Source organism: Gossypium hirsutum, chromosome D06, assembly GCF_007990345.1.
Source record: "Gossypium hirsutum isolate 1008001.06 chromosome D06, Gossypium_hirsutum_v2.1, whole genome shotgun sequence".
NCBI lineage: Eukaryota > Viridiplantae > Streptophyta > Magnoliopsida > Malvales > Malvaceae > Gossypium > Gossypium hirsutum.
This window is the reverse complement of record NC_053442.1, coordinates 9,758,360-9,782,291: the sequence shown is the minus strand read 5'-3', so window position 1 is coordinate 9,782,291 and position 23,932 is coordinate 9,758,360. Positions and strand designations below refer to the sequence as shown.

Sequence of the window (23,932 nt, the reverse complement as noted above, 5' to 3'; positions counted from 1 at the left end):
GAATCAATTGGATATCCTTCCTTTTATAGCTTGATTTGATCCGATTCATAAGTTAAGGGATAATAATTGCTCCGATCCAATCCAAACAAATTTTCAAGATCTCTTGCTAAGTGAAGCATGGATATCCAGGATTGGCTGACATATATCCCAAGTATCAAAAGAAATTACAATCTTAAGATATTTATTGCCAAAATTTGCCAACAAAAACATGACAGATTTTTGTGTAGCCAATGCTACTCCCAATTGGCATTGGTCTAAGCACTCGTTGAAAATGTCTCCACAAATTATATATATATCCTAAAAGGTACTAATATAATTGAAACATTGATACGCATCTCATATTTAAAAAAAAATTAATATTTTTAAACATTATATAATTTTAAAAAATCATCTTTAATAAATCTGGACATATAGTTGTCTAGATTCATTATATCTAGATTCATTTTGGATTTAACTTTAAATGATTTTTATTAATTTTTATTTTTTTGAATGTTTTGAATTTTATTTAATATTTTAAAAATTTATAATTTTAAAAAATTTAAGTTTGAAATGAACTTGGACAATACCGTCTGTTCCAATAAAAATATTTAAATAAGTTTTTTAAATTTTTTTTATTTTTTAAAAAAATATAAAATTTTATTTTAGCAACTATCGTTGACGTAGAGCACCACGTCAACGTTGTGATGATCATAGATTGAAAACGTTGGTCAAATGATTTAATTAATATAATTTAAGAGTTTGAGAGCTTAATTGAGTGTGTTTTTGTGAAGGGGCTCGAATGATTTTTTCGATAAAGTTTAGGGGTTTATATACCCCTTTAGTCTAAAATTATTAATTAGGTTCAATAGTTTAATAAATATTAATCTTAAATCTAATCATAGAAAATTTAAAATGGTTATAATGAAAATTTTAAAAGTTGATTTAAAATATTAAAATTTTGCACCAACTAATATGTATTAGAATTGACCAAAACGGACCAAAACACACCAAAATTTTACTTGAAACAAAACATAAAATATTTAATACTAATTTAGAACCGAAACCAGAGGTCGATTTATACGGTCGACACAACTACCATGGTTAGTGGAACATTAGCTTGAGCTCAATACTCATAAATCTTGATGCTAGGGTTAATTTGTATTAGGTTTGTTAGAAATCTGAAAAAAGAAAGAAAAAAAACTCTTACCTTGACACCAAATATAATATTTAATTTCTCAATAAAAATTCTAAAAAAAGAAAGTGTGAGTTTTCTCTAAATTAAGCTAAAAACAATATTTAAGTACAAAATAGTGATTTAATTATGAATTTTATTCTTTTATTTTATGGAAAATGAAAATTTAAATTTTTTATTTTAAATTGTCAAAATTTATTTCTCATACTTTTTGAAAAAGTAAGAAATTCGACCAGATTATTAATAGCTGACTTAAAAACTAACAATTTAATTATTTATATGAAAATTTTAGTATTTAAAAGAAAATAATACGTATACTATTACTTAAGTACCTAAATGGGTTGATGTTACGAATTAATCGACTATCAACTTAGTTAGAAAAATTATGAAAATATCATTCCGTAATTAAAATAAATTATATTATTTAAATATATTTTATTCTTTTTATTTTTAAAAAATTTAATAAAAAATTGTATGTGATTTAATTTGAACCATAATATGTATTATTATTAAAACATTAACTTACCACTAAACTAAAGATTTATTTTAATATAATATTTATATTTTAATTGTATTATACATATTTTATTATCTCTATCAATTTTATATGTTAATAATATTGTTAAATGAAATAATATCACAAATTAACTCGATACTAATTTAAGATTAATGATAATTGATAAATAATTACAATACATTTAATATTGTTAATGGGATATATTTAAATATTTAAATATTATTTTACTCAAAAGTTTAATTTATCTTTTATTTTAATATCCTACATATTTTATTTTTATTATTAATTAGCTTTAAATGGTATGTGTTATTATATCTTATTTTTGAACTAGTGTAATTTAAGTATTAATCAAGTAGAGAAAAATCATGACGGGAAAGACAAATATAATATAAAAGAAAAAGCCGTGAGTCACCGAGCCGTAACTTTATGTGGGAACGGCAGTATTGTTGTTTCGATAGTGTTGAAGGTCGGTCAGAATAACAAAGCAAACAACTCCTCCGAGCTGTCCATTCTCTCTCTTCTCTCTTGGCTTGCTTCAATCCCATTTCTCTTCTATCTTCTCATTTTCCTTTGAATTTTAATCCTTAATTAGCAGTTTTTTTAATCCAGAAACACCTTTCAAGCTCATATCGCACACTCTGAGAGCCGGATCTCGTTTCTCCGATGCCAATTTAGGGTATAATTGATCGGAAAAGAAACAAGGAACTGGCCAGAGTGGCAGATTTGGTGAATACGGTTAGAAGCTGGGGGCTAATCAGTCACTGCCTCACCGTACCCACCCCGCTTCACGTGTGGGACTCTGGTACTTCCTCCGCCCTAACAATGCTTCTCCTCTCCACACTCTCCATTACCTAGACTCCGTGCCTACTCGGCCCTTGCCTACAACCCGATCCGATCCCCGGCCCACTTCTTCCATGGACCAACACCATCACTCAGCAAACCCTCCTCCCCAGGAAGAGCCTGAGTACCTTGCCCGTTACATCGTCATCAAGCACTCTTGGCGCGGCCGTTATAAGCGAATCCTTTGTATTTCTAATGTCGCGATTATCACGCTTGATCCCTCAACTCTGTCAGTAACGAACTCATACGATGTCTCTACTGATTTTGAAGCTGCCACGCCGATTATCGGCAGGGATGAGATTTCTACTGAGTTTAATTTGAGCGTCAGGACTGATGGAAAAGGGAAATATAAGGCTATAAAGTTTTCTTCGCAGTATCGGGCTAGTATTTTAACTGAATTGCACAGGATCAGGTGGAACCGGTTGGGTGCTGTGGCGGAGTTCCCAGTGTTGCATCTACGGAGACGACGTGCCGAGTGGTCTCCTTTTGTAAGTTTTTGCTAGATTTAAGTTTTGCTCTTGCAGTTATTGATGTTAAAATTTCGATGAAATTAGTTACTAATTTGACTTAAATTGGCTCTTGTCTTTAGATGATACTTTAACAGCTTTATTAGTCTAAAGTGACTTAAATTGCTGCGAACTTTGATTTTGGAATTGTGAAACTGTCGCTTGTGCGATAAGGGGAGAATGATGCAAAGATAAATAGAAGCTGATCATAGAATTAAATTTTGTTAGGATTTTGTTTGATTAATTAAATAGTATTTTTGGTTATATAGGTTTAGGGTTTAGTTTAGATTTGCTTATTTTGTTTTGATTTCTGGTAGCTTTGGAGTATTCGGAATCAGTGGGACTTGAGTTATTGATGTTTTGAATGTTCACATTGTTGATAATGGAAGATATTAAGACTCAAGATTTGACTATTGAGATTTTGGTCATAGAGATTAATTATCTTGTAATTAGCCAGAAAGTATCTTGTTTGAGGATCAATTGTATTTCTAAACGGAAGAGGTAGTTCTATAACTATCTATGGTATCTATTTACTACTGGTTACTTCAGTTTTTCGTTTTAAAATTTCATATTCAAGCTTTTAACTACTGATTGTCTGTATAGAAATTGAAGGTCACGTGTTGTGGGGTTGAACTTATAGACTTAACATCTGGAGATCCTCGCTGGTGCTTAGATTTTAGAGATATGTCTTCCCCAGCCATTGTTCTGTTGGCAGATGCTTATGGGAAGAAAAACGTTGATCATGGTAGTTTCGTTCTTTGCCCTCTGTATGGGAGGAAATCTAAAGCCTTTCAAGCTGCTCCAGGGACAACTAATTCTGCTATCATTTCAAATCTGGTATACTAACATCGTTAATTTACTTCTATTAATTCTTCTACCTTGGTTGCTTTTGGGAAGTTGAATTTGAAAGAAGTGATTTAGATTTCCAATCAGTACACATTAGGTGAAAGAGCACATAAAAACACTTTCTTGATTATATTCAAGTTCATGGATTTGCGAGGTCTCTCTTTATAGTGAATTTGGAATACCCTAATAGTTCCAGAAATTTGAAGTTCATCTAATATACTATTCCAAATACGTACGTGTATTTAGATTTAACTAGTTCTTTCCCCCTCTTTTTTAGACCTATAGTTTTAACTAGTTATTACTATTAGATAAGGGTAATTCTTTGGTACAAAGACAGTGGGATTAACTCCACAAGCGGAGTTGAGATTTTTCCACATGTCTTATTTATTTTTTAATTTTTAAACACAATTTAAGGACACATGTCAAAATCTCAACTATGCTTGTGGAGTCAAAATTTCCACCGCAAGTGTACCAAATAATTATCCATTAGATAATAGTTAACTGCTATCTTGCTCTACTTATAAAAGAAACCAAATCCAGATCCATTCTCCAAAATTCATATTTCCAAATGTAGCACTCATGTTTGCATTTCTCTTGAAATCTTCCAATTTAAATAAGTTGCTCCATATTGAATAGTTAAATATCCCTCTCAGTCATATCATTCTCTTTACATTTTACATCGATAATTAATTATTATTATTCTCTTTACATTTTCCATTGATAATTATTAAATATATTATGCAGACTAAAACTGCAAAATCAATGGTTGGAGTGGCGCTTTCTGTAGACAATTCACAATCTCTCACTGTAACAGAGTATATAAACCAAAGAGGTACCTTACTAAAAAGAACATTATTCTGTTTCTTCCTCATCACCTCTTTTTTGCCTACTCTTTCTTGGATATAATTGTTTTAGTGTTTATTAATTTATATGGAAAAATATGTAATTCACAGCCAAAGAGGCCGTTGGAGCAGAAGAAACCCCTTGTGGAGGTTGGTCTGTGACAAGATTGCGTTCTGCTGCTCACGGAACTTTAAATATCCCTGGATTGAATTTCACTGTTGGCCCAAAAGGAGGACTTGGAGATCATGGTGATGCTGTATCTCGTCAACTTATCCTTACAAAAGCCTCCCTTGTTGAAAGACGGCCAGATAACTATGAAGTAAGCTAACGCGCTTCATCCATTGATAAAAAAATAGAATTAGTATATTACACTCATTGTGTAGATGCTGTATATTACCTGCATAACTTGCCTTACAAGTCTATTTGGGTTACACTTATTTGATTTCAACTATTTCTCTGGTTGGTTGTAGTTATAATTAGGAATTGCTTGATGTAGGACTAGCTGAATGCTAGACATGACCGTCTTTGCTAATATGTTAAGCGAAGACAGAGTGTGGTTGACCCCTGAATCATTTAACAATCATTCAGGTTCTCGAGAATGTTGCTGGTGAAGTAAGGCTTTTAAGAACTTCAAAATTGAGAAAGGCAATTCTCCATTTATGGTTCTAAAGGCATTACCAGATACTTCTTTGGATAATATAGGGTGCGGCAAAAATTAATTGCTATGTTGCATGACTGATAAAAGTGTCAAACTGATAGTTCAACATTTAGAGGAAAGTGTTACGTGTCACACAATGCATATGGCTAATGTTATGTGCTTTATCTTTTTTAAGAATTGTTTGAAGTAGGATTAATCACATGCTGAGAATATTCCTTAGATGTTTGCAGGCAGTTATTGTTCGTCCTTTATCTGCAGTGAGTTCACTTGTTCGATTTTCAGAGGAGCCCCAGATGTTTGCAATTGAATTCAATGATGGATGCTCTATCCATGTGAGAATAAAATCTCTATATTTGAAAGCTTAATATGTTAGAGCTTGCATCTTACCCGTATTTTATGGCTCACAGGTCTATGCAAGCACCTCGCGAGATAGCTTACTTGCAGCAATTTGTGATGTGTTGCAAACAGAAGTAGGTATACCTGTTCTGTATAGCATACGAACAGGGTTCTTTTCTCTAATCATCATGCTTTCTATTTTTGGTTCTATAATTCCTAGATAAATGGTTAATGTGGTTTGCTTGACCATCTGCTTGTCCAGGGTCAGTGCCCAGTACCTATATTGCCAAGGCTGACAATGCCTGGTCATCGCATTAATCCACCTTGCGGGAGAGTTGCTTTGCAATTTGGAAAACAACGCACTTTTGCTGATGTGGAAAGTGCATCCATGCATTTGAAACACTTAGCTGCTGCTGCCAAAGATGCTGTTGCTGAAGGCGGTTCTATTCCTGGTTCAAGAGCTAAGCTATGGCGCAGAATTAGGGAGTTCAATGCATGCATTCCATATAGTGGGGTGCCTCCTAATATTGAAGTTCCCGAGGTGACTCTGATGGCCTTGATAACAATGCTTCCAGCAACACCAAATCTTCCTCCGGAGTCCCCTCCCTTGCCGCCTCCTTCTCCTAAAGCAGCTGCAACAGTGATGGGTTTTGTTTCATGTTTACGTAGATTGTTAGCTTCCAAAAATGCTGCTTCTCATGTTGTGTCTTTTCCTGCTGCTGTTGGAAGAATAATGGGCTTACTCAGGAATGGATCTGAGGGTGTAGCTGCTGAAGCTGCAAGGCTTGTTGCGGCACTCATTGGAGGTGGTCCTGGGGATACGAATGTGCTAACAGATTCTAAAGGAGAGCAACATGCCACAATTATGCATACTAAGTCCATACTGTTCTCTCAGCATGGTTATGTTATTATCCTTGTCAACAGATTAAAACCCATGTCTGTATCCCCATTATTGTCCATGGCTGTTGTTGAAGTTCTGGAGGCTATGATATGTGATCCACATGGTGAAACTACCCAATACACAGTTTTTGTTGAGCTGTTGCGCCAAGTAGCTGGTTTGAAGCGCCGTCTATTTGCCTTGTTTGCCCATCCTGCAGAGAGTGTTAGGGAAACGGTTGCAGTGCTAATGCGTACAATTGCGGAAGAAGATGCAATTGCAGCAGAGTCAATGCGTGATGCTGCTTTACGTGATGGTGCTCTGTTGAGGCATTTATTACATGCATTTTTCCTTCCTGCAGGTGAGCGCCGTGAGGTTAGTCGCCAACTTGTTGCCCTATGGGCAGATTCCTACCAACCAGCTCTAGACTTGTTGTCTAGAGTTTTGCCACCTGGACTTGTTGCATATTTGCACACACGATCTGATGGAGCACCTGAAGAATCCATCCAGGAAGGATCATTGACCAGTAAAAGACACAAGCGTTTACTACAGCAAAGGAGAGGTCGTACAGGGCAGACGATTACATCGCAAGAGCAGTCCTTACCTTCTGTTAATAATTTTGAGGCAGGTGATGCAGTTAGGCAGATGAATTCTGGTTTTCATAGGGTGGCAGATAACTATCACAAATCAATTGCAGACCCTAACTCCAGTCAAGTTTTAAACCAATCTTCTGCTGCTCACACTGTCGAAAGTTCGACAACTGATGCATATTCCACTGGAATTTCTCAAAATGGGCATTCAGTTATATCAGCTTCCGCTGATGCTCCATCAACAAATGTGCATGGAGTATCAGAAACAAATCCTTCAAATTCAGTTGATTCTGGTGGCAATGCTGTTGGGTCACATAACACTGGTCTTCCAGCACCTGCTCAGGTTGTTGTGGAGAACACGCCTGTTGGTTCTGGTCGCCTACTTTGCAATTGGCCTGAATTTTGGCGTGCTTTTAGCCTTGACCATAACCGTGCGGATTTGATCTGGAATGAGCGTACTAGGCAAGAGTTGCGGGAAGCTCTGCAAGCTGAGGTTCATAAATTGGATGTTGAGAAGGAGCGCACTGAAGATATTGTTCCAGGAGATGCTATGGTAGAGAGTATGAGTGGCCAGGATAGTGTTCCTAGGATCTCTTGGAACTACTCTGAATTCTTTGTTAGTTATCCTAGTTTGTCCAAGGAAGTTTGTGTTGGTCAATACTATCTGCGTTTGTTGCTTGAGAGTGGCAGTAGTGGTAGGGCACAGGATTTTCCACTTCGTGATCCCGTTGCCTTCTTCAGAGCACTCTATCACCGGTTCCTATGTGATGCTGACATAGGCCTTATAGTGGATGGTGCTGTTCCAGATGAAATGGGTTCTTCTGATGATTGGTGTGATATGGGAAGATTAGATGGCTTTGGAGGAGGTGGAGGCTCTTCAGTTAGGGAGCTTTGTGCAAGGGCAATGGCAATTGTTTATGAACAACATTGCAATACAATTGGCCCTTTTGAAGGGACTGCACATATTACTGTTCTCTTGGACAGAACAGATGACAGAGCTTTGAGACACCGTCTACTACTACTTTTGAAGGTGCCTTCCCTAATGAATTTTAGGTGCATTACATATTTCAAGCCTTAAGAGAATCTTTGTAAGATTTGTGATGGAGCAAGTGATGGAGAAGGCTTGATCTTAATTCCAAAATAGATTTTGATTTCTAGTCTTGATCATTTTGAAAGTAATAGCAACTCTGTATTTCTGTATGTGCAGGTTTTAATGAAGGTTTTAGCAAATGTGGAATCTTGTGTTTTGGTGGGAGGGTGTGTGCTAGCTGTTGATTTGCTAACTGTGGTTCATGAAGCTTCTGAGAGGACTGCTATCCCTTTACAATCAAATTTGATTGCTGCTACTGCTTTTATGGAGCCACTCAAGGAGTGGATGTATATTGACAAAGATGGTATGCAAGTTGGACCTTTAGAGAAGGATGCTGTCAGAAGATTGTGGTCAAAAAAAGCTATTGATTGGACAACGAGGTGCTGGGCTTCAGGTATGCTGGACTGGAAGAGATTACGAGATATTCGTGAGCTTCGTTGGGCACTATCTGTTCGGGTTCCTGTCCTTACACCCACTCAGGTATTGTCTTACAGATTATCTTGTCTGCATTCTTGCACAAGTACATTTGCATCATGGAAGTGGTTTGCAGTGTCTACTTAAATAGTGATAACTTTGGTCTATTAACTGGTTGCAATCTACTTATTATTCAACTTCTGCTTGTCAAATGCTTGAAAATCTACACCTTTTTCTTCTAATTATTGTGATCATCTGTTGAGTTTCTTTATTCCTTTTTATATTTCTTTTCTTTATGGCACTTTCAATTATGCTTGGATTTCTTCACTCTATTATATAGAATTTGGCTTTGGAGATGTTGTATGTACTAGACTCACTTAAAAAGCACTTTTAAGTGGGCATTGATGATGTGTTGCTTGTATTTTAGTTTCTTATGTGAGGGTTCTTTGAGCCAATTTAATGTTTGGATACATTGAAATGGTATGATTGTACATGTTTATGATGCAGCTGCTGTATTAAGCACTAAATGGCTGATGTACATGTGTTGCTTTGACTGTTACTGTGGTAGTAGACTATCTTTGTAATGTTCGTATAACCTTGAATCATTTTCTTGATACCTTCTAATTGGTAATCCTGTTTTCAGGTAGGGGAGGCTGCATTGTCTGTTTTACATAGTATGGTTTCTGCACATTCAGACTTGGATGATGCTGGTGAGATAGTTACCCCAACTCCTAGGGTAAAACGGATTTTGTCAAGTCCACGTTGCCTTCCACATATTGCACAGGTATTGTTTTAGTTGATATTTAATCATGTTTCCAGATGTTGCAAATAAAAGGTTGCACTCTACTTTTTAGTTTTCAGGAAAGAATGATAGGATGTGTTCCCCTGATAAGAAGTATAATTTTTTGTCTTAAGTGTTCCACTCATACAGTTGCATGTATTTCTTTTTCCTTAAAAGGCTATGCTTTCTGGTGAGCCAAGTATTGTAGAAGCTGCTGCTGCATTGCTGAAGGCTATTGTTACCAGAAATCCCAAGGCCATGGTGCGTCTGTACAGCACAGGTGCATTTTTTTTTGCCCTGGCTTACCCTGGATCCAACCTCCTTTCGATTGCACAACTCTTCTCAGCAACTCATGTACATCAAGCTTTCCATGGTGGCGAAGAAGCTGCAGTTTCCTCTTCATTACCCCTTGCTAAACGTAGCGTATTGGGTGGGCTTCTCCCTGCATCTTTGCTGTATGTATTGGAGCGTAGTGGCCCACTTGCATTTGCTGCAGCAATGGTTTCTGAGTCTGATACTCCAGAGATCATTTGGACACATAAAATGCGAGCTGAAAATCTGATTCGTCAGGTGAATCATATTTTTAATTGTGCAATAGTATATTATCTTGATGTCTTTACTCTGCACTTCCACATGCAGAAATGATATATTGGCAGTATAGAAGTAGGATTTTCTGTAGGGACCCATCTGAAACATAAGAATAGTCCTATAGATTATAGTGTAATATAAAGTAGCTTGGAATAGTCAATGGTTTATGATATTGAAGAATTTACGCTCCCAAGTATATCATTTATTGACACATAAGCAATTGGTTTCCTGAAGTAAAATAGATAAACTAGTTTCTGTATAAAGTTAGAAACTGGAGCATGTAAATGACTTGGCGAGACAATGGAAATACTTATTTCTCTTTTCCCCAAATTCCAAATTCTTTCTGCCAGTCTATATGTGTGTGTGTGTGTGTGTGACAGATTCTTTTGTTCTCCTTTGCTTTTTCCACAAACAATTGTTCCACCTTCTTTCCCTTTTTCCCCCTCTCCTGAATGCAGAAACCAAATTATGTTTAGAAAATAGATGAGTGGAAACTGCTTGCTTAACCAAACTATGGCTAGAAGATATAATATCTTTCAAGGTCAATTATAAAGGATAAAGGTTACTGTTCTACTTACTACAATTATATGATACATTGTTTATTCCTTTCCAAAGGTTTTGCAGCATCTTGGTGATTTCCCCCAGAAATTGTCACAACACTGTCATTCTTTGTATGAGTATGCTCCTATGCCACCGGTGACTTATCCAGAGCTCCGAGATGAAATGTGGTGTCACCGTTATTACCTTCGAAATCTGTGCGACGAAATTCGGTTTCCAAATTGGCCGATTGTTGAGCATGTGGAGTTTCTACAGTCCTTGCTAGTAATGTGGCGAGAAGAGTTGACACGGAAACCAATGGATCTTTCTGAGGAGGAAGCTTGCAAAATATTAGAGATTTCCTTGGAAGATGTATCCAGTGATGATGCTGATCAGAAGTGTTCTCCCAATGAGACTGGAGATATATCTATCATATCCAAGCAAATTGAGAACATTGATGAAGAAAAGCTTAAACGACAATATAGAAAACTTGCTATGAAATATCATCCTGACAAAAATCCTGAAGGGAGGGAGAAATTTCTTGCTGTACAAAAGGCTTATGAACGACTTCAGGTAGATGCTTGCTCCTCAGAGAAGTGCATACTGACGTTCTTGGAATTAAATTAATCATTCCTCTTTATGTAGGCTACGATGCAAGGTTTGCAAGGTCCTCAGCCTTGGAGGCTGTTGCTTCTGTTGAAAGGACAATGCATCTTGTATAGAAGATATGGAGATGTGTTGGAACCATTTAAATATGCAGGTTATCCCATGTTGCTCAATGCAGTAACTGTTGACAAGGAAGATAACAATTTTCTCTCCTCAGATAGAGCACCTCTTCTTGTTGCAGCGTCAGAGCTTGTTTGGCTTACGTAAATTCCTCTCCTACCAACATATACTCTTGTAAATCTTGTTTTACTAGTTAAATTGGGCTTGGAGATTTCATCTCTTTTTCTTTTCTTTTCCCCTTTTTACTGTTAGGTGTGCATCTTCCTCATTGAATGGTGAAGAACTTGTTAGAGATGGTGGGATGCAACTTCTTGCTACACTTCTCTCTCGTTGCATGTGTGTTGTTCAACCAACTACTCCTGCAAATGAACCTTCTGCTATCATTGTTACAAATGTGATGCGAACGTTTTCTGTTCTGAGTCAGTTTGAGACTGCCAGACTTGAGATCCTTGAGCTTTCTGGACTTGTTGATGACATAGTGCACTGCACTGAACTTGAGGTTGTGCCTGCAGCTGTTGATAGTGCCCTCCAGACTATTGCTCATGTTTCTGTGTCCCCTGATTTGCAAGAGGCCTTGATAAAGGCTGGAGTGTTATGGTAAAGTAGCTTATCTTTCAGTATTTGATCTATGTACCATGATTCAAATGCATGTTTGCACCACTGTCGATTAGTTTATCTATGGCCATATTTTCGTCTGGGTCCTCTGGGAAATACGTGATCTCTTCTTAGTCTTTTACAAAGTTACACTATTCAAAGTATTTACTTTGCATCTTCTATTTAGTCTTCCATTGCTAAATAAATATTAAGTTTATACAGAGCCGCCTTCTGGGACTATTTCTTTTCTACTTTTTTTTTTTTTGGAGCCAGTTACTCTTTATAAATTCCCAGGGATCATCCTCTTCACTGTAGAATATAATAGATACTAAATTGTCTGCTATTTGTTTCTTGTGGCTGCACACTTCATGTTCAAGTCTTTTTGGTGGCATTACTTTCTCTATATTCTATTATTATAAATTTATTACAATGTTTTTGTTTGTACTATGCATGTAAAACCTCTCTATTGGATGTGCATGAAAATGGCACTGTAGACAAGAGACTAAGTGAGATAATTGTTCGTGCCATTATCAGTTTTGCTTTCTTGCTGCTGAAGATGTTATTCTTTATGTTTCTACTAGTTTGCTAACAGGTTTTAGATGTAATATCTTGATAAGATATTTGGCAATCTTATGAGTTAAATCCATAATCCTCTATTACTTAACTTGTTTCATTTGGATAATATGGTTTGGCTAGGTACCTTTTGCCATTGTTACTTCAGTATGACTCAACTGCAGAGGAATCTGATACAGCAGAGTCCCATGGTGTTGGTGCTAGTGTTCAAATTGCGAAAAATATGCATGCTGTACGAGCAGCCCAGGCATTATCTAGGCTTAGTGGGTTATGCTGTGATGAAAATGGAACACCTTATAATGAATCTGTAGTCAATGTACTCAGAGCTTTGCTAACTCCAAAACTTGCCAGTATGTTGAGAGATCAAGTACCAAAAGACCTACTGTCGAAGTTGAATACAAACCTAGAGTCACCAGAGGTGGACAGTGTACTTATTCTGTTGTTTCATTTCAATTACCTTGGTATTGGTTGAAGTCTAACTTCTTCTTTGTCATAGATAATCTGGAACTCTTCAACTCGAGCAGAATTGCTGAAATTTGTGGACCAGCAAAGATCTAGCCAAGGCCCAGATGGTTCGTATGACCTGAAAGATTCTCATATCTTTGCCTACGAAGCACTGTCAAAGGAACTTTTTGTCGGCAATGTTTATTTGAGGGTTTATAATGATCAACCTGACTTTGAGATCAGTGAACCAGGAGCATTCTGTGTGGCTTTAATTGACTTTATAGCTTCTCTGGTGCACAATCACTCTGAGGATTATGATGTTCAGGAAAAACTTAACATCAGCAACTCAACTCTCGAGTCTGAGCATCAAAGTGACGCAACTGGTGCATCAGTAGAAGAACTGCAAGTTCATGATGATTCTCTGGCTGCATCTGATAATAAAGTGAAAGATAAGGAAGAAAATGTCCTGATTAAAAACCTTCAATCTGGACTGACATCACTGCAGGTAACTTACTTTCTTGTGTCTACCATGTCATATAGAATTTAATACATGAGTTCTGACACTTCTCCTGTTGCAGAACTTGCTGACAACATATCCTAATTTGGCATCCATATTTTCCACTAAAGAGAGGCTATTACCACTTTTTGAATGCTTTTCCGTGCCTGTTGCATCAGAAAGCAACATTCCTCAGCTTTGCCTGAATGTTCTCTCTCTTTTGACTACATATGCACCTTGCTTGGAGGCCATGGTTGCAGATGGATCTAGTCTTCTTCTGCTGTTGCAAATGCTCCACTTTGCCCCAGCTTGCCGTGAAGGGGCACTTCATGTCCTCTATGCTTTGGCAAGCACACCTGAACTTGCTTGGGCAGCAGCCAAGCATGGTGGTGTTGTGTACATTCTCGAACTTCTCTTGCCTTTACAAGGTAATTTTGTATTCATGTATTTTTTTTACCTTTTCTAATAGAAAGACAATCATTTTTATGTTAGAAATGGCTGTGTGCAGAAGAAATTCCCTTGCAGCAAAGAGCGGCAGCAGCCTCTTTATTGGGTAAACTTGTTGCGCAGCCAATGCATGGGCCTAGAGTTGCTATAACATTAGCTAGGTTTCTTCCAGATGGCCTAGTATCAGTCATAAGGGATGGGCCTGGTGAAGCTGTTGTGTCTGCCCTTGAACAGAACACAGAAACACCAGAACTTGTATGGACTCCAGCCATGGCAGCATCACTGTCAGCACAAATTGCTACTATGGTATCAGACCTGTACCGTGAACAGGTGAAGGGCCGTATCGTTGACTGGGATGTACCTGAGCAAGCTTCTGCGCAGCAGGAAATGAGAGATGAGCCCCAGGTATTACTTGATATTATCTTGTCAAAATTTTCTATTGTTATTTGCTGGGGAACTAATGAGTTCATAATCATGCAGGTTAGTGGAATCTATGTCAGGCTATTCCTTAAAGATCCCAAATTTCCTCTTAGAAATCCCAAGAGATTCCTGGAAGGGCTACTAGATCAGTACTTGTCATCTATTGCTGCCACACATTATGAGTTGGAATCTGTTGACCCTGAACTTCCTTTGCTTCTTTCTGCTGCTTTGGTTTCATTATTGCGAGTGCACTCTGCACTTGCAGACCATGTGGGTTATCTTGGATATGTGCCCAAACTTGTTGCTGCCGTGGCTTACGAGGGAAGGCGAGAAGCAATGTCATCTGGGGACATGAAAGATGGCGGTAATATGGCAGACAGAAAGTATGAATCGGATGAGCAGCCTGCACAAACTCCACAAGAACGTGTGCGCCTTAGTTGTTTGCGGGTTCTGCATCAACTTGCTGCCAGCACAATATGTGCTGAAGCTATGGCAGCTACTAGTGTTGGAACAACACAGGTATGTGTTCTAATAACAGCCTTATTTGTTATTTTCTTACTGTTTGTTGCAACTCAACCCTTTTAGTTTTATCATTTAAGCATTCTTGATTGTAATAGGTTCTCATGGTACTTTGTTTTGTCCTTGTTCTTTAATCTTCTTTGAAATTTCCGTTAATAAGGAGATTGGGTTGTTTAGCTTGTCTATATACTTTTGGTCATTTTATTGAATCCGCCCTTGAACTTTTTATTCTCTTATTTACCCAAGAAAATATAATTGCAGGTTGTTCCCCTTTTAATGAAAGCTATAGGATGGCAAGGTGGAAGCATTCTAGCCCTAGAAACATTAAAGCGTGTTGTGGGTGCTGGAAATCGAGCTAGGGATGCACTTGTTGCCCAAGGACTTAAGTAAGCAGTAATTCTTAGGCATTAACTAATGTGAATAAATGGTAAACGAGCATGTGTACATGTATGGGTAATTTCTCTTGTAGTTGAAGAAATTGTTTCCCAGAATTATGGCATTTTACTTAGAAACTTTCGTGGTGAGTTCCATATTTGATTCGTCTACTAATAATTATGCATGCAATACTAACAGATTTGCTCGGGTTCAGAGTTGCATATTGTGTGTGTTATCATTGGATGAGTTTTATGTCGTGTTAGCTCTGTTGTATAGTTTCTGATGTTGAAACAAAATCGGTAAATAATGCAGGGTTGGTCTGCTTGAAGTACTTCTGGGACTTCTTGATTGGAGAGCTGGGGGAAGGAACGGACTTTGCTCTCAGATGAAATGGAATGAATCAGAAGCATCCATTGGCAGAGTGCTTGCTATTGAGGTTAGATTGCTATCATTTTTGGCGAACTTTCATCTTTTGTCTGAGTATACCATCATTGTTATCCGACTGTCCTATGTTTTGTGCTTAGTTGTTTTATTTTGGCCATCTTTTGTGATTAGTTGTTTAAAGTGTATAATTCTAGGAGGAGTTGATTAATTTTTTATCTACATTGGAATTCTTTCTTTTCTTTTCCTTTTGAAGCTGATTTTTTATTTTCATTTCTTTGAAGTGCTGGAGTTAATAATCTGAAATTACGTATTAAATTTTTTCGATCCAGGTTTTGCATGCATTTGCAGCGGAAGGGGCTCATTGTATTAAAGTGCGCGAAATATTGAATGCATCTGATGTAAGTCCTCACGCATGGTTTCCGTAGAATCTTTTTTTTTTTGGGGGGGGGGGTGAACCTCTAGAACGGACATTTTATTGACAGTTTGAATGTGTTTCTCGTATTGTTTTCATCTATTCATTCTGTGCATCTCATCTCTAGTGGTTATCATGTGTGTTCTGTAGGTTTGGAGTGCATATAAAGATCAGAAACATGACCTTTTCCTGCCTTCAAATGCCCAATCTGCGGCTGCCGGAGTTGCTGGTCTGATCGAGAGTTCCTCATCCAGACTGGTTTATGCCATCACAGCTCCGCCACAAACCACAGAGTCAAGAATACCTGCATCAACAGTATCAGATTCAAATGGAAGCCAGGATCAGCTTTCTTAAAGCAGGGATTAAAGATAAATTATTTTGAGAGGCATGAAAGAGTATATTCAGTGAAGAATTATACATTGTATAGCTCAGTGTACAGTCTTTAATTTTTTTGTTTTTCTTCCTCTTTGATTCACTCCGTCAGCGAAGGTTTGATTGAAGCAGAGGTGGGTAGTTGGAATTTTTCCAGTGAGAAGAAGGATGCTTTATATTCTATATGTTAAAAAGGAGAAGAAAGGATTGAGTTTCCCTTTTGTAAAGAAGAAAAAAAGAATTGAAGATATGATTGTAAATTGAAACTGTTGTCTGTGTTGTCCAATAATATCATCAAATTAGTTGAGGTCATTTTTTGTTGAGTTTATTATAGCAATTTTTGCTTCGTTTGAAGAATAGGAACTGGGTAATATCGTAATTTTAAGATTTAAAGTATTCCAATAAAATTATTATTATTTTTTATCCTAGTTTTGAGTTGTTTTAGATTATTATTTTGTAATTATTTATCCTTACTTCTGTTAATAAATAGAGTGGAGTAATCTCATAAGCTTTTTAGTACTTTAATGACATGGTTTTCAATTAGAGATATTCAAGGGCCTAGATGAGTTTGAGTTGGACTCATGTCAATTTTGACCAATTTCTTTTTTTAAGTTTGGATACTCAAAAATGGGCTTAATTTTTTTACTTAAAAACCAATTTAAAAAATATAATATATTAAAAATATTAAAATAAAGGGTAAACTATAAAAATAATCATTTTTGTTTGTCTTGTATTACATTTTAGTCGCTTATATTTGAAATGTTACGTTTTAGTCACGTTATCGTTTTCTTACCTCCTTAACAACAATCCTACGTGGTAGTCTAAATAGGTTTTAAATGCCAACTTGGATGAGAATAGTTTTTTCAGCCAAAATAGAAAAGAAAATTAAAAGAAAAAAGAGACGAACGGTTTTTCTTTTCTAGTTCAATGTGTAACTAATTTAAAATTTTTAATTAATTAAATTTATTTAATTAAAAACCTCTTATCGTCTTAGTTGGACATCCAAGTTGCCATTTAAAGTCCATTTGGACTGCCACGTAGGGTTGTCGTTAGGGAGGTAATGGAGCTTAACGGCAGAGTGACCACTTCGTAACAAAACGATAACGTAAGTGACTAAAACATAACATTTTAAAACTAAAATGTAATCTAAGGCAAATAAAAGTGGTTATTTTTTTAGTTTACCCTAAAATAAATATTATCTAACACATTAAAAATACATTAAAAAGTATTTATATTTAAAAAATACATAATAAATATTTTATAGAATAATATTTGGTACACTGCCAGTGCAGTTTTTCAACTCCACAAGCAGGGTCAAGGAGAGTGTCCTCCAGGTGTAGTATGATATTAAAAATATAAATATTTAAAAGAAAAAAAATATGACAGTATATTGCCTGTATACAAAATACTAACCAATGTTTTATTATATTAAAAAACACAAATAAATATAATAAATTTTTACTTTATTAAAATTTTTTTTAAAACTTTATATTTTAAGTTAAGTAATTTAGTTGGGTAGGACTTTTTGAGTTTTGGATAATGAGTTTAATTGTTTTGGGTTAGTGATTCAATATAAATATATATAATTATTATTTAACATATATAATTAATATAATTAATTTTTATAATATAATATATTAAGGTCGAGCTCGGGGCAATAAATCTTGTTCAAGGTTGGGCTTATATAGAAAATAGGTCATAAATTTTACTTAAGCCCATTTTTTGAGCATTGTATTTTTGTTCAAACCCTCTTATTTTTCTGGAGAATCTTCAGTCCTAGGCTAGTGGCCCGACCCATGAACAACTTTATTTTCGATATATGCTTTTCTTTTACCTTTTCTCTCAAACGATCCTATTTTTGGATCTTCATATATTTCCAACTATTTATCTCTTGTTTTTCCAGATGAAACAATGCTCTTATTCCTCAAAGCCAACAAATTTATTTTTTTTATTACCAACCAACCATTGGCTTTTATCTATTAGTTCAAAGTGGTGAGGTTCGTGCCCAATTATCTTAGTAGTCGGTTGAGGGACTTTACCTAATGGATGTCAAATCACATCTTAAATTAAGTTTTATGCTACCATAACTAACAATAAGAGTATGTCATTTCAAGTCCTCAGTTGGAAAATCTACTTTTTTTTTATCGTAATCGTCAATCGAAGATCAATCTTGCAGGACATTATAATGTAATTTTAGGATTTCTTGTCATCATCTATCCAAGATTGTTGCTCTATCGACCATCATTCTTACGGGAGCATAATAACGTAATCTTAAATTTTAAAATATTCAAATACAATTGTTATAATTTCATGTCCTAATTTGGATCTATTTTATCGTATTTTTATTTTAATTGTAATTGTAATTGTCTATCTTTAACTTATAAATAAAATTTTCATTAATAAATCAAGTGAAACTATTTCTTAAGCCTTCGTTACTTGAATAGGCATCTTCTTGTAATTAGCCAGAAGTTATAAAATGTTATTAATTATGCTCAGGTTCAAGGGGCAATGGCACTGGCACGGGACTGCTGAAAAAACAGAAAGCACCCGCATTTTGTAACTTGTACATTTGTTTGACATAAAATGAGTAGTGAAAAATATTTTCTGCACTTTTCCCAATGTTTTTGAAATCGGATGAAATCAGTTCTGACAGTCTGATCATCCTCATAGAACCAAAAATCAAACAAACAAGTTAAACCGAGTTAAAAATAGGTTAGACTGAGTGAAAAAACTTATATGATATAATATAGATTATATTCCTTTCACTAAAATCAGTTTGGTTCTTCTTCTTCAAGCATTAGACAATGTGACTCCTAAACCTTCGGTTGCATGATAAGAGAGATTTGAATAAAATAACACAAGATCAATAGAAAAGAAGTACTGAACAATATGTGAGAAGAAAAAGAAAGTGTTTTTGAGTTTAATTTACTTAGTAAACAAGAGAAGAAGAGGAAGAAACAAATAAAAAGGGAAAATGAAGGGTGAAATAGATGAGAACAAGAAGAGAAATGGAGAATAAAAAAAATTAGAGAGTTGCACTAATGAAATTAATTTATTAACATCAATTCCAACAAAATGCTTTCAACCATATAATTAAGAGTCAAAAGAGATGGGTTGTCTATTAAAACAAGAGTTGTTCAGCATTTATTATCAATGTTTTTACTAGAATAAATAGAAAGTAGAAACAAATGAGAAATCGGGAAGCAGTGATCTGATCGGTTTGATCACGGGTTCGGTTTTAAAGACATTAAATTTTCTTTCTATTTGTTTCATGAGAATTAACTTATCAACAAAAAATGACTTACATATCAACGAAAAATAAGTCTATTTTCTTGTAAATTAACTTACCATTTTTTATCTCATCATAACCCGTAACGTTACATTCCAAAATAAGATTACAATATTTGGATTTTAACATTCCGGTCATCTCATAATTTCACATTATGGTCATTTTATAATATAAGGTGTAACCTCATTCAGACCTCTTTCTTAGGTAATATGAGATTTCAAGACAAAATTACCACAAACTTTTATGCAAATTCAATGCCTGAATTGTTTTTCAAATTTTATGCAAACTCTGGGGAGATGCCTAAAATGGAGGATGGCATGTCTTCCAATTATTCAAATTTTATTTTATATTTCTGTTAATATATTTTTTGGAAATTTAAATTAGATATATGTACAAACCTATTAGAAGGTGTTGTTTTTTCCTCCTCTTATTAGTACAAAATAATTCCAATTTCAAGAACAGTTCAATTATGGTACACTTGTTGGCTTTGTATTGCTTTCAGTAACAGTTGAAAGGGCTCCATCAACCTCAATCGTACTGGGGTTTCTTTAAGTAATGGTGAGTTTGGATGGGCGGTGAGTTTACCTGCGGTATCGCTACAGTATATAATCTTACCGCCACCGCAGTTTTTACACTAACCGCAGGTAAACGCACCGCCCATCCAAACTCACCCTAAATTTTGCACATCATTGGGTCATAATCTTACCAAATAAACACTTTCCGAGTTGTCATTGCATTTTGGTTGAATGCAAACAAAACATATTAATATTTATCAAATCACGTAACAATTTTAATATTCATATAGCTAACTGGGTGTAAGCATAATATTAATATATTTTATGTTTGTCTAAATTCGGTCCGACTCGAAATCTAGACTTAAAGTTTTGCTCAAACCCGTTTATATTTACAAAAGACTAACCCAAACCTATTTTAGGCCGCCCATATTATTTTAACTTTTTTTAAAAAAATATTTATATTGTACTATTTTAATATTTAATAATTTTATACGCTTTTTATTTATTAAATTTTTTTATATAGTCATCTTAACATTATTTTAATATTTATATTAGAGTTGTATTATATATTTAGTATAGGTTTATTTTTTTAATCTGTTCTAAATTACATAATATATAAAAATAGCATAATTCAAGTCAGGCCGGGCTTAGGCCTTGAATGTTTAAGCTCGAACTCAACCCATATTCAAATAAGCCTAATTTTTTTTGCCCAAGTCCATTTTTTAGACCTAATATTTTTACCCAAACCCTCTCAAATTTCAGTCGAGCCTTAGGCTTGAGCGAGTAGCCCGGCCCATGAACAAGTCTATATCGAATGCTTGAATCTTACATTTCAATCAAATGAACCAAACAAATAATATATTATTCCACATATAATCTTATATTACGGAATATAGTTTAAGATTGGAAGAATCAATCGTTACCTTAATGTTATTGCATCGTCAAGTGTTCATCTTCGAATCAAAGTAATTATTATAGAGTGATTGAAGTACCTTGACACACATAAGTAGGTGTCACGTATTTTTATTAAGAAATCAATGAATTTGCATTTAATTTTGATCGGGAGTTAATCCCTAATGGAAGTTGAGATCCTTAGGAGTCTGACATCCTTTAAATTAATATAATTATCCTTTAAAAAACTTAATTTGGCTAAATGTTTAAACAATGGCCTAACCTTTTTAAGGTTGTTTGAATAAGGGGTAAATATTTCAAAATGATCATATAACCGTAAAATATTTTTGAATATTTAAAATACGCACCTTGTAACAACCTATTTTTTTAATAGTTTCGAGATCACAAATCCAATCAGTAAGTTCGTAAAATTAATAGTTAAATTATGCGATCAATAATAATTTTTATATTAAGTTTTGATTTGATGAAATTAAGTTAATTGGATTTATGGTTAGTATAAGGTTTAGTATCAATAAAGGCCCATTTCCGAAATTATTTACGAAAATGGGCCGTTTCTAAAAATAATAACGGGTATGGAGCAAAAACCCAAAAACGCGCTGACGTGGACTCGTTTTCAAGAGATAACCCAAGGCTTCCACGTCAGCATGCTTCTTCCTTGTGTCAAGGAAAAAAGCGTTGACATGGGCGCGCTTTTGGCCGTGTAATCCCCAATAGGTTATTTGCAAATTAGGGTCTATGTTTAGGGTTTTGGGGTTTGATTAGGGTTTAGGAAAATTTAAATTAGGGTATTGGGTTTTTAATTGATTAGGGTTTTAGGGTTTAATTTTTTTAATTGCTAAGTGTTGTTCTGGAAAAAATAATTTTGACAATATGGGTTCTAAAAAAATAAATTTAACATAATGTGTTCTAAAAAAATTATTTTGACGACATGAATTTTTTTTTGACATATTAGAGGGAAATTTTTCATAATTAGACACATGATTTGTTTTTATTCAGCCACACAACCAAAAATACTTGAAAATTTAGTTAATTATTTTTAAGCAATAATAAAATTATATTTTAACAAAATGCTTAAAATAACTTTATAAAAAAAGCGATAGTAAACAACGACGATATCAACTAGGACTTACTAATAATATCATACCAAATTAAAAAAAATATATATTAAAATCTCTAATTTTGACATAATAAAAGGACTAAAACTATAATTTAACCTAATTCCATACACAAGGCTCCAAACCACAAAAATCCACTCATTTTATTGGGCATATTAGCTCACACAGCTCTAGGCAGATAAAAACTAAAAATGAAAAATAAAAGCTAAGTGCTCCTATAGAAAGAACAAAGGTATTCAAATTTCAATTCCCTTTTTCCTCTTTTACAACAATTTTATGGAAAATTTTAGATCCAAGTAGGGAAGGCTTGGCTCAACAAATAAAGAGCAAGAATGGCATCAATGGCATGCAAGATCTAATGTGTTACAGTGCTTCCAATGGTGGTTCAACAATGAACAATGGACAAACCCAAATCCCGTATAACAACGATAAGTTCACGAAAAGCAAATCCAGCGAGGATTACACAGCCAAAAGCACGTCCATGTCAGCGTGCTTTTGCCTGACACAAGGAAAAAAGTACTGACGTGGAAGCGTTTTTCTGGGTTATCCCCTGAAAAGGCATCCACGTCAGTGTGTTTTTGGGTTTTCGATCCACACCCGTTATTATTTTTAGAAACGACCCACTTTCGTAAATAATTTTGAAAATGAGCCTTTATTGGTACTAAACCCTAGTATAAGTAGTTTAGTCCAAAAGTCAAGTGGTTGTTGAAAATGAGGTATTAGGACATTGTGTTCATAATTTTAAAGTCGTAAATATTTTATTAAATACTTACAGAGTCATATTATAGGTGAATTGAAGTTTGGTCTGATAATTTTTACGAGTAATTGCTTAATTAAGGTAAAATGATTAAATTGTAAAAGAGGTAAAAGTTAATTGCTATAGATTTAAAATACCAAAGGGACCAAAATGATGATTAAACCATGGTCAAAAAGTCCAAGCGGTGGTGATGTGATTAAATCCACTAACTTTTTCTCTATTTGCTCATTTAGTCCTAATTAGTTTAAGGTTAAATTGAAATTAAGCTTGTTTAGTTGGAATTTAATATAATTGAAGAACTAATTGTGCAATTAAACCTTCCTTGGATGGTAATTATACCATATTTATATGTTATGGACATTTATGTACATAAGATAGTAATTTTATAAGTGAAAATTAAAAGGTTAAAATTGTAAATAGTTAAATGGTAAGTTAAATTTAATGAATTAAAGGTAAATATCATCATTTTTCTTTCTTCTTCGAGTGAAAAGAACTAAATAACCATTTTTAGGGCTTGAAAAACTTCGGTCAAGCTTTGGTTTCATATTAGATCAAGAAATAAATCGATTAGGCTCTAATCGCAAAAAGGCTAAAGTAACTAATTGATCATTGTCTCGTTGTCTCGATTTCAACTTTGTTTTTTGTATCATGTAAGTTCATTTAATATGAACTCAATTATATTTCTCATTGTTTATGAATGTTAGACCTTAAATGATATAAAATTACTAGTATGAAATTGATTTGTTGATAGAATTGGAATTATAAAAAGTTACGAAAATGATAATTCCTGATATCAATGGAGGCAAGCTGCATTTGTACTTAAGTCCATAGCGAGGCTATGGAAACTATTCAGACTTAAGAGCATGGTTGGACCATGGCAGTGTATATATGTAAGACTATAGCTGGGTTATGGCGTCCTGATGATAAGACCATAACCGGGTTATGTCACTAAGAAAGTAAGACCATGGTAAGGTCATGACAATGCACA

The 23,932-nt window shown here is 34.8% G+C and overlaps 1 protein-coding gene across 2 annotated transcripts; it reads left to right on the top strand.

Moving 5' to 3' along the window:
- The first annotated feature begins 2,122 nt into the window (after nucleotides 1–2,122).
- Nucleotides 2,123–16,668, top strand: LOC107901210 (dnaJ homolog subfamily C GRV2). Of its 2 annotated transcripts, XM_016827116.2 has the most exons (22): nucleotides 2,123–3,016; nucleotides 3,638–3,871; nucleotides 4,625–4,712; nucleotides 4,834–5,042; nucleotides 5,612–5,713; nucleotides 5,789–5,851; nucleotides 5,980–8,214; nucleotides 8,392–8,754; nucleotides 9,332–9,472; nucleotides 9,647–10,039; nucleotides 10,673–11,167; nucleotides 11,240–11,463; nucleotides 11,573–11,917; nucleotides 12,611–12,905; nucleotides 12,984–13,436; nucleotides 13,510–13,855; nucleotides 13,936–14,279; nucleotides 14,355–14,813; nucleotides 15,075–15,199; nucleotides 15,501–15,624; nucleotides 15,902–15,970; nucleotides 16,135–16,668. In XM_016827116.2, exons 1-22 carry the CDS (start codon nucleotides 2,603–2,605, stop codon nucleotides 16,336–16,338), a joined length of 7,725 nt encoding a protein of 2,574 aa, XP_016682605.2. In that variant the 5' UTR covers nucleotides 2,123–2,602; the 3' UTR covers nucleotides 16,339–16,668. The 2 variants fall into 2 exon arrangements, with proteins under 2 accessions (XP_016682605.2, XP_016682606.2); XM_016827117.2 differs by lacking the exons at nucleotides 2,123–3,016; nucleotides 3,638–3,871 and having other exon boundaries at nucleotides 5,602–5,713.
- The last annotated feature ends 7,264 nt before the right edge of the window (nucleotides 16,669–23,932 follow it).